The 10,688-nt window shown below is 36.9% G+C and overlaps 2 protein-coding genes across 3 annotated transcripts; one reads left to right on the top strand and one right to left on the bottom strand.

Annotated features, from left to right (window-relative positions):
- Nucleotides 1-1,173: 1,173 nt before the first annotated feature.
- Nucleotides 1,174-3,200, top strand: LOC131153344 (high mobility group B protein 7-like). Of its 2 annotated transcripts, XM_058105592.1 has the most exons (8): nt 1,174-1,491; nt 1,956-2,038; nt 2,240-2,300; nt 2,384-2,491; nt 2,560-2,617; nt 2,700-2,744; nt 2,836-2,922; nt 3,012-3,200. In XM_058105592.1, the coding sequence occupies exons 1-8, from the start codon at nt 1,385-1,387 to the stop codon at nt 3,060-3,062; spliced, it is 600 nt and encodes a 199-aa protein (XP_057961575.1). In that variant the 5' UTR covers nt 1,174-1,384; the 3' UTR covers nt 3,063-3,200. The 2 variants fall into 2 exon arrangements, with proteins under 2 accessions (XP_057961575.1, XP_057961574.1); XM_058105591.1 differs by having other exon boundaries at nt 1,232-1,491; nt 2,836-3,200.
- Nucleotides 3,201-3,606: 406 nt separating this feature from the next.
- LOC131153343 (LRR receptor-like serine/threonine-protein kinase FLS2) lies at nt 3,607-6,219 on the bottom strand. The gene has a single exon (XM_058105590.1). It carries the CDS (start codon nt 5,665-5,667, stop codon nt 3,880-3,882), a length of 1,788 nt encoding a protein of 595 aa, XP_057961573.1. The 5' UTR covers nt 5,668-6,219; the 3' UTR covers nt 3,607-3,879.
- Between the last annotated feature and the right edge of the window lie 4,469 nt (nt 6,220-10,688).

The raw sequence follows: 10,688 nt of genomic DNA, 5'->3' as shown, positions 1-10,688 counted from the left end.
CCAAAAAATTCAAATTCCCGAACAAAAACCAAATCGAAAATATAGTTAACTAATTTTTTGGTTCGGCTCGGTTGGGTTCAGTTTAGTTTTGCAGGTTGGTTCGATTTTCCGATTTTCCATGCCCACCCCTAGCTAAAATAACTCAATGCTCTAAAATGTTGTATGAAAATTTTTTAAAAATATTAATAAAAATATAATAATCTAATATGTTTTATTTGAACAAATTGAACTTGTCTCTCAAATTTTGTTTATTTGAATGTAGAAAGTGTTAAATGGATGCCATCAAATTCTGCTAGTCTAAACTTAATATATACGTATAATGAGTGTTTTTTTATAAATTAAGTGGGAACTATCCCACACTTGGGTCAATGTAAATTCACCCTTGGTTGTGATGTTGCTTGTGTTAAGACCTAAGAAGAAGAAGATTTAGGGGACATTTGTTTTTTTTATAACTCAAATGCTAATACGATACTTCGTGGTTGATGAGTTTTAGGTTTTGATGTGGGTGAATTAAAGATAATATAAAATTTTAAGTAGTTTCGGAGAATAAATTTTAAAAGTTTTCTTAATTGATAAATCATTTTCAAGAGTGATAAAATCCATTATTTTTTTTTAAAGAATTAAAATTATGGAATGGCTAAAAGGGACGCAAGTAAAATTATGCAAAATATAGGGAGTACAACTAAAATTTTAAGTTTGGGGCAAGCCTCCAGTGACATCCCAAATAATATATAATTTATTTCAGAAATAAAAATAATTTTTACAAAGAAGAATATTTAAAAAACCCCTGAACATGATAGGCAAACAGGTCCATAGTCTATACAACCAAGATGGGTTCGAATTTACCCTCATGGTGTAACTCAGTTGGTAGGACGGATGCTGGGAATGCCTTTCATAAGGTCAGGGATACATACCCTCACAGGTTCGATTTTTACGGCTGGTTCCTGAATTTACCATTTCTATGGAGCTGTGGGGTCGGCTGTTACGGGATGTGAGATTAGTTGTGCGAACCATAAAACGAACGTGTGGACATCCGGCGGTACTCAAAAAACAAAAAAAAGGGATGGGTTCGAATTTAAATGAAGGGTATTTTGGTGATTTCATAGTAGTACACATGTCCTCAAGCTCCCAGGGACCGCGGATGATGAATGCTCCACGACACGGATCCGCGACAACTGTCGTCCACCCACTATGAAATCGAAACTCGTGTCCGCGCGCGGTCTCCGTGGCGCCATTTCTGAAAAATTGGCTTCCTAAATCTTGTTTTAGAAGCGCAGAAATTCCCTCCAAAACCAGCGTCTTTATTTATACTCCCAATCCGTCACTTTCCTTGTACCCCTGCAGCGTAGAGGAAGAAGAAGAAGAAAGAACTCAAAGAAGGATAATGGCAGGAGGAGGATCGAAGGCGAACCCTCCGAAAGCAAGGAAGAGAGTTGAACCCGAGTCCGGTTCACTCAAACGAGCCAGAGATGGCAGTGCCTTTACCCGCTGGTATGCAATTGCAATCACCTCACTCTCTCTATCGCCATTTTGCTTCCAATTTACTATTCTTGTTCTTCCCATGTAAGTTGATCTTAATGGTCCTATTTTCTCCAAAGTGAGAGCAAAAGATTGTTGTATTGAATCTCTACGATTTTAGGGTTGCACTGGTTTTCCAGGCGAGTTTCAGTTTATGTTTATTTATTTATTTATTTATTTTTGGGGTGGAAGAGGGGAGGGTGTTTGTTGCAATAGTAGTTCTATTTTTTTTTTTTTTTATATTTATTTTTCTGCATTTAGGAGCATCAGTTAAGCTTCCCAATGCTTCCTTCCTTTGTTTGTTTGTTTGTTTTTTTTATGTTTTTATTCTTTATGATTTTTTTTTTATTTTTTATTTTTACTTTTTATTTTTTTGATTTTGCGTCTTTGCCGCCTTAACCTGTTTTTGATTTTGCAATGGTGGGGTCTGCCTGCAGCGGTGAGTGCAATAAAGATGTGCCGGTGGTTCTTATTGATATGCACAGTTGTGGCCTTGAAGCCAAAATTAAGATGAATTTGGGTGAGTTTCTGCTGCACCCAATGCGTATCTGCATCCTCAATCAAGTTACATTTGAATTTTGGATCTTGTTTTGTGTGAGGCGATATGAATAGCTTATGCTCATTTTCTACTTCAAATTTTTAAATGGGGATGTGCCCAATGGTTTAATGAATTGCTACTCTTTTGCTTTCTCTTCTGATTTATTATAAAAAAATGTTGCAGAATCCCAGGGTGTGGAGAAAGTAGCTAAAGAGCCTAAAGTTACGAAGGCGCCTGCAACTAAGTAATCTTGCTGGACACTTTCGTCTTATTATATGCTTAGAAAAACAAAACAAGCTTGCTGATCAGGCTGGTTGTTTTGTGCAGAAAAAAAGCAACGCCGGCAGAGACGCAGCCAAAGAAAACCAAAAGACTGAGGAAGATTAAAGATCCAAACATGCCCAAACGCCCTCCAACTGCCTTCTTTCTCTTCATGTATTCTCTCTCTCTCTAAAATGTCTTGTACATGTTGCTGTTTGCTAAAATGCTTTCTTATGCCGCAGGGATGATTTTAGAAAGACTTACAAGGAGGCAAATCCAGATTCTAAGAGTGTTGCTGTGGTAATGTTCATATTTGCTGTGCTTCCTAGGTCTATGTTTGTCAGCTTTCTCTTAACTTCCAAATGTCATTCCCAAAACATAGGTTGCAAAGGAAGGTGGTGAGAAGTGGAAGTCTATGACAAATGAAGTGAGTTCAAAACTATTGGAATCTCCTTCAGTTTATGCTTAATCTTAACGTTTCATGGATGCATTCTGACCCTTTATGCTTCCCATCTTAGGAGAAGAAGACCTACACTGATAGAGTGGCAGAGCTTAAAGCAGAGTATGAGAAGGCCATGGAGACTTATGAGGCTGAAAATGCCAATGTAAGAGATTTATCTCAATTCATTCAATATCTTGTGTTCTTAAACTTCTCTATTTGAGTCTTATCATCTCTTGCTCTTTGAATGTTCAGGATGAAGGGGGTACAGAAAAGGAAGCGGATTTAATATCTGATGAAGAATAGGATAGGATAAGCCAGAATTCTTTATGAGAATTCTATGAATCTCGTTTTGAATCCTTGTAAATTTTTGATTTTGTTAGTTAAATGGGGGTTTTATGTAGAAGTTAGAAATTTTCCAATGGCAATATAGTTTTCATGGTATGTTGGGCTCCCGAATGCTTACAGAATGATGCCATTAAATTACTCTTAGCATTAAAGCAGACATGGTTCTTTTGCATGGTGGGTCTGGCTCGTCCCTAATTGTGGAAAAAAATAGACAGTTAGGAAAATGATTTTCATTTTCCATTTTTGATTTTTGATAGCTGCTTTGTTCTTTCTTCATAGGGAATTTGAAAAATTATCTTTTATTTCAATTTTGTCGTGCAAATGTTAAAAAACTAAAAGAGGAGGTTTTGCACTATGAATAATTGAAAATGTGTAATTGGCCAGGCCCTTTAAGCTTTGGGTCATAATCTATTATGGATATATTATGAACTGGTTGAGTTTTCTTTAATGTTTCCATATTTCCATTATTTTAGACCTTAAGTCTGGTGCTTTATAAGCAAAATTCATCAATATTCTCCATCTTTATTTATAAGAGTAGAGAGTCTGGCATGTATTGCAACAAAGAAACATACCCTATTTTATATTAGGAACTGATAAGGACTAAAAATAATGCAGACTTATAAGTAAAGTGAGAAAGGTAAAAACGAAAAAAAGAATGAATTTCAAACTGTTGCAGAAAAACAGAACCTATTCTCTTCCCTCTTGTGGCCAAGCTCACATGGGGTGAGCTGTGGGTGTTGCTCTGGCAACAGAGAGCTTTTCACTCTTCTTTTCCCTATTTCTTTCCCGTGCAAGGCTGCAATGGTTTTCCACATAGGCAATCGTTATGGGCATATGCAGACGCAGGGAAAATGTTAAAGGGCTTCCTTTGTGGGATCTCTCCACAGAGTCTGTTTGCCCTGAAGCTTGCGTGCCTCAAGTCTCTTATCCCAAGCAAGCTGTCTGGGATTTTTCCAGTGAGTGCATTGATGGACAAATCCAACCACTGTAGTTTCACCAATAGCCCCAAACTTGTTGGTATTATGCCGCTGATATGGTTCCTTGAAATGTCAAACTTTTGGAGCAGAGTGAGGTTTGAGATTGAAATAGGGATGCTACCTTTGATATTGTTGCTTGCCATGTTCAGCACTTTCAAATGAATGACCCTTCTGAATTCAGGAATCTCCCCTCCAATTAGGTTTCTTGATACATCTATGGCTTCCAAATATCTACTACTGTGCTCGTTTAAGATCGTTGAGAGTGATCCAGAAAGCTGGTTGGAGTGGAGATCGACAGAAGCAAGGCTGTTTGGCAATTGAACTTCTGAAAGATCAAACTTCAGTCTGTTGTTTGAGATCCTGACAGTCTGCAAGCTAGACATATTAGTGAAAAAATTTGAGATCCCTCCAGTGAAGTAGTTATCTGAGAGGTCTATGGAGGTCAAGGAATCCCGTTCTTTAAAGTCTGGCAGCATTCCTCCGAGATGGCAGCCAGCTAAACGAACATCGGTGAGTTTTCTTCTGCTGATCCATTCTGGAACCGTTCCTAAACTAAAATTGTTGTAGGAGAGGTCTATTGAGAGCAGAGAAGGGATGCCCTTGGCAAGCCCATTGGGTAAGGGACCTGAGAGCCTATTTGTCGACACATTAAGGGACCAAAGGTTCTGCATTTGGGAAATGGACTCCGGAATGAGGCCTGTAAGCTGATTATAACTGAGGGAAAGAGTGGCAAGAGATTTTAGGTTCCCAATCTGATCTGGGATTCTTCCTGTGAGCTGATTCTGACTCAATGAGATGTCCATAAGGTTAGGCACATTGCCCAAAGCACTGGGTATTGACCCCGAAAACTGGTTGCTGGAAAGGTCAATGAAGGTCAGATTTTGAAACTGCCCTACAAAATCAGGGACAGACCCTGATAGCGAATTGTGACTGAGATCAAGATATTCTAAGCTATGGAGACTCTTGAAGGTCGGTGGAATGGGACCTGCAAAGGAGTTTCTACCCAAATTCATATTTTTAAGGCTTGCAAAGTTTCCGAGGCTGGGAGGGATCCGCCCCATCAGGCGATTACCATTCAAGGAGAGGCCCTGAAGCAAGGGCAACTTCCCCAGGCTCGTAGGGATGCTCCCTTCAAGGGCATTGTCTTCCAGGTTCAGTTGGGTGAGGTGGACTAAATTTGAGAAGCTTTCAGGGATAGTTCCCCTAATGTACTTCATCCCACTTATCTCCAGCACCTCCAGGAAACGCAAGTTGCCCAGAGAAGGGGACAGGGTGCCCTTCATGTAAGGGGCAGTGGCCCCATCCCCATCTGGCCTCTGCAGCTGCAACACGGTAACTCTCCCTGCTGGGCTGCACTGAGAAATGCCCTCCCATCCGCCGCTGCAGCAATCTCCGTTCGTCCACGAAGTCAGAGCGCCCGTAGTGTCCTTAACTATTCCTTTTCTAAATGCGAGAAGAGAAGCTTTATCCTCCTCATTGCAAACCGGGGTGGTCTCTGATGAAGCGGGTTGAGCAGAGGTCTCCGAGAACAGATCACAGAATGAAAGAATCAGCAAAAGCTCAAGAACCCATCTCAGTTTCTGCATTTTGCGAGACGGGCTTCCCTCTGATTGGATTATGGTTTAGAGAAGTGAAAACTAAACGGGGAAAAAATTTCTGGTGAATTCGGGATCTGACAGGAAGCTTTGAAGAGGGAAGTATTTTTTAATGGGAAAAGAAAAGTTCAAAAGCAGACATTGATTTATTCCTTCACGTAGACTAGAAGGTATAATGATGGAAAAGAGAGTAGAAAATTCGAAGTGTGAGGGAGAAATTATAATTTTGTTGGGGAGGACAGAGAGCTCCGCACAAAGTCTACTATTTATAGGATGCGAGGAAGAAAAGCATGTTTTCTGAAAGCAAAAACTTGTTTCTCCTTTAGTTTTTTTTTTTTTCCTTCCCCTGTATTGGATTTAAATTGTTTCACAAGGACACCCACCAGTGACCGTTTGATGAATCACGAGGATCCTAAAACCCGTCTGAATGTTGGAGCGCCCCGGATTCAAATTATCCTTCCTTGCTTTTAAAATTGGGCGTGTGTTTGAGCGCCTGCTCTACTTTCTCCCTCTGCCATGGACGAGTGGGGGGGAGGAATGGGCCGTTTTAAAATTTTAAAAATTTAATTTAAGCCTCTTAACGCGTAGGGCTGACCAGTAGTAAGTCCTACCATGTGAACTTTGAATAGTTTAAAAATTGACAGGAAATTAGAGAGCATTTAATAACGACGAAAAATTACTAAAAAACAAGAATTGACAAAGGCGATCGATCACAAGAAAGAGAGAGAGCACTTGGGATGTTCCACTAGGGAGATCTGCCCATTACGGTGCAACCACCACCACATACTTTCCTACAAAAAGATATTTGGATAGCATGTGATAATTTAACTTTTCCCAAGTCGGAAGCTTGCTTACTTTCCCATTATTTATATTGCTTCTATCTATACATCCAGGCTACGGTTTTTGAAGTCGCAGCTATGTTGGCTGTAAAAGATAAACAGACAGTAAGAACCCCCACTTTTTTTAATTTCATTTGAGAAGTAAGGTGATGTATATCATGTCAATCCGCGTAGAAAGTGTTAATTAATTTTCATAAATTATTTTTCATTTTTTTATATTTAAAATAGCTATGTAGGTCAAAGCATAGTTATATTAAATGAGAAATAAATATAATTTATAAAAAATAAGCGATATTTTAAGTTTTAAAATATTCACTTACACTGCATATTAATGATTCCAATATTTCTTTCAAAACAATACATCACCAAACCCAATTTTGTTTTCATCGTCACCATCAAAGCCATGGTGTTTCAAGTCATGATTCAAAGCATCGATAAATAGGCCAAAGAGAATTTAGCTTTGCTTGATTTTACTTTCAAAATTTCATTATTTTCATATGTCAAAAACCAAAAGGTAATGCTAAATGATATGGAGCTTGTATCATCACGGGCTATATGTCAATAGTGGAATGAATCAAATAATGCGGGACCCGTTTATTCATCAAGATGTTGACAATGGGGCTCGTGATGACATGCGCTTCGTATCATTTAACATGTTCCAAAAATGAAGTGTGTTCTTAAGAAAAATGATTTAATCTAAAATATATCAAATAATTGTAAGATTAAATCAAGTTAATTTTGATCTATATCTTGCAATAACTGACACTCATCATTTGCTGTGCATTCCTCCCAATCACAATAGACGATACTAATTGTTGTTGCACAATTTTAAATAGATCAATAAAATCAAAATATTTCAATTAATAAAGGTTAATATCCTTTTAAACTTTGAGACCTGTAAAACAAAACCATACTCGAGCTAGCTTTTACTTAGGAATTTTTGATTAAAAGGGACTTATATTGCATTTGGTGTCTTTGTGTAATTTTGTCCCTTCTTGTTGGATTTCTCATTTACTTTATGTAACCTCCTTTTATTATGGAAACGTTATAAGATAAATCCTCCCTTAACAATTAGATTGGTATTCATTTTATACTCATATTGTTTATTACTTTGGGCATATTGATTGTGCCTATACAACATTTTCGTAGTTATCAAGATGTTATTAGGCGGACTTGGCTAACATGTCTCAGGTTTGGTGGTTTCATGTATATGCCAAGCTAACTTGGCTGACATGTTTCAAGCTGGTGACATTATGTCTTATCAAGTTGACCAAATGTGCCCTTGTAGTGTCACTTCAAAAAAGTTCCTCGAGCTCATTGTCACATATACAACGATCATGGTTGATCACTAAAAAAAAAAATACAACCTTTGGTGGAGATCAAAATTTCTATGAAATAGTGTTACAAGTCCTCACAAGAAGAATAACATTTATGACTAGTTTTGTTTCTTATTTTACTAATATGCCTTTTATTTTTCAATATTTTTTATGGGGCAAGAAAATTGATATGGCAAGAAGAGTAGAACAGAGCTTTTGAAAAATTAATAAAGTACTTCAGATCACCTCCCTTAATGACCAAGCATATCTTCAGGAAGATATCTTTCTTTATTTAGCCATATTTGAAACAATCGTTATATCTGTTGGAATTGGTGTATTCCCAAAGGGAGGGGGGGGATGAATTGGGTATTTAAAATTTTTTTGCCTAGGTTCAACTAATCCAACAACAGCATACCACAACCTAGGGTTTGTCTAAATATTTCCCAATCATTCACAATATTTAAATCATGCACACATTCATAATTAATTAAATCTAAGCATACATGTGCAGGAAATTAAAGTGCAAGAATTTAAGAGCAGACACAAGAAATGTTATCGACGTTCGGCCAATACTGCTTACGTCCCCACCTCAAGCTAACAAGTAAGAGGATTTTACTAAGTTGCGCACTTGCGGGTGGAGCGACATTGTAGAGACTCGAAAATGGTAATTATTAAATGATAGAGAAAAGGAAAATTTTAAAAAGGATAAGTTTCGTCGATGAACGCCCTGGTTTCTTCGACGAACTCCCTGTGGGATTCGTGTACGAAGTTCAGTGTTTTGTCAACGAAGAGATACCGAGGGGGGGGGGTAATCTAGACCCATTGGTTCGTCGACGAGTTTTTTACCTTCATCGACATGTGTTTGGGTTCTAGCAGACATGTGTTTGGGTTTGGGTTTCCAAACATCGCAGACATGTGTTAAGGATTCTAGCAGGTGTTATCTCTGGAACCCATGTGAAATGATAAATAGTTTATAGTTTAGAAATGTGAGTATGATAATTATTTTGGATATTCAGTCACGCTTGCAGCGTTCGTAATTTCAAAGCCCTGAAATTACACACACACACAATATATATATATATCTGTGTGTGTGTGTGTGTGTGTAATTTCAGGGCATTGATGTGTGTGTAATTTCAGGGCATTGAAATTATGAACACTGCAAGTGTGAAACAAGGAAATAATAAACAGTTTTCAGAAAGTCCGTTAAGGGAAATATGTTATGCTAGTAAATTCAGAAATTTTATTAGTAAATTATAGTATTTGATTATGAGATACAAAGTATAAATTATACAATTATACAAATTTCAGTATATGAGTTCTTTTTATTAATTGTGTGGCTTGAGTTATTATTTGTTCAGTACTGTATTTATACAATTTTCAAAATATCATGATCTACAGTATTTACACATAGAAATATGTTTTACCAAATTTATGGAATTATTATTTACAGTATATACACAGAGATATTTTACAGTATTTACAGAATACCATGATTCCCAGAATTACAAAACCATAACACTAAGATATTACAGTATATTCAATTCAGATATTACAGATTATACAAATAAGATATAATAGATATTTTAGCTCAGATAATACAGTTTATTCAGATAAGTTTTATAGTGTTATGGTTATATAGAATCATGATGAAATAGTAAGACATATATATAGAATAGTAATATACAATATCAAACCCTGATGAATCAGATCAATTATCAGAGCATGGTACCGTTGCTATTTCAGTTCAGAGTGCAACCATACATCTTAGATAGAGTATGAAACAGTCGATTGTGCCACTAGTAGTGTAGAGTGCTCTCTAGTGTCCAGACTAGGTGGAGCGGGCCTTTCGTGCTATAAGTATGTTTATGCATACAGTTAGACTAGCAATGGTAGATCAACCAGTGTTTAGTCCCGCCTACGGGCTGCACAACCAGTCATGAGGAGTTAAATCATGACATACAGTTTTCCAAGGAAGTTTTCATAGTTATTTATATATATACAGATTTAAAAAATAACAGTAGATATATTATAATACTAGAAGCATGAATAAATAGAAAGCTCAGATATTGCAGTTGTATTTTAAGCCACATAGGAGTGAGTTATACTGTATATTATTTTACATGCTATCTTAGTTTCAATTATTTATCAGTATATTATTCATATAAACTTAGTTGCCACACACTAGTAATAATATATTTCGTCTTATTGAGAGTTGTCTAATCCTAGTAATTTAACATATTTTAGGTGATCCAACTAGATGAGCAGATCAGGCTCGGAGGTAAAGGGGATAGTTATATTGCCCTGTCAGAGGGGTAAGTGGTTTTGGGGAGATGTAATTATCAGTAGCTTATAGGAGATCTGGTGGGGGATTTTTGGAAATATGTGTATGTATTAATGTTTTGAGAAGGTACGAAGTTCTGGTATTGTAAATATGGGTGTATGAATTTATGTTTTCCGCTGTATAGGAATGTTATCTTGTGAACAGGAATTTCCTTAGTGCCCACTTGGGGTCTGAGATGTTATAATACAAAATACAGGCGTATCATAGTAATTTTAATATATGTAATGACTTGCCTATTTTACCATATATTCTTTTTTTTCTTCCTATATAACAACATTCATAATAACTTTGATATTCTACTAAACTGATATAGTCATGATCAACCCAGACCCGTGGGTACCGAGGATATACCTGTCATACATCTCTGATACCTAAGCAGCAGAAAACATAAATTACATACATGTCATACAACAATGGGCACAATACCAGAATTCTACTAAATTTGTCATATATATACAAACATCCACAAACGGACCAAATAGTACCCTAGGGTCATAACTCCAAAACCAATCTGAC

Source organism: Malania oleifera, chromosome 4 (genome assembly GCF_029873635.1).
Source record: "Malania oleifera isolate guangnan ecotype guangnan chromosome 4, ASM2987363v1, whole genome shotgun sequence".
Classification (NCBI taxonomy): domain Eukaryota; kingdom Viridiplantae; phylum Streptophyta; class Magnoliopsida; order Santalales; family Ximeniaceae; genus Malania; species Malania oleifera.
Note: the sequence above shows the minus strand (reverse complement) of the source record. Positions and strands in the feature narration are given on the sequence as shown.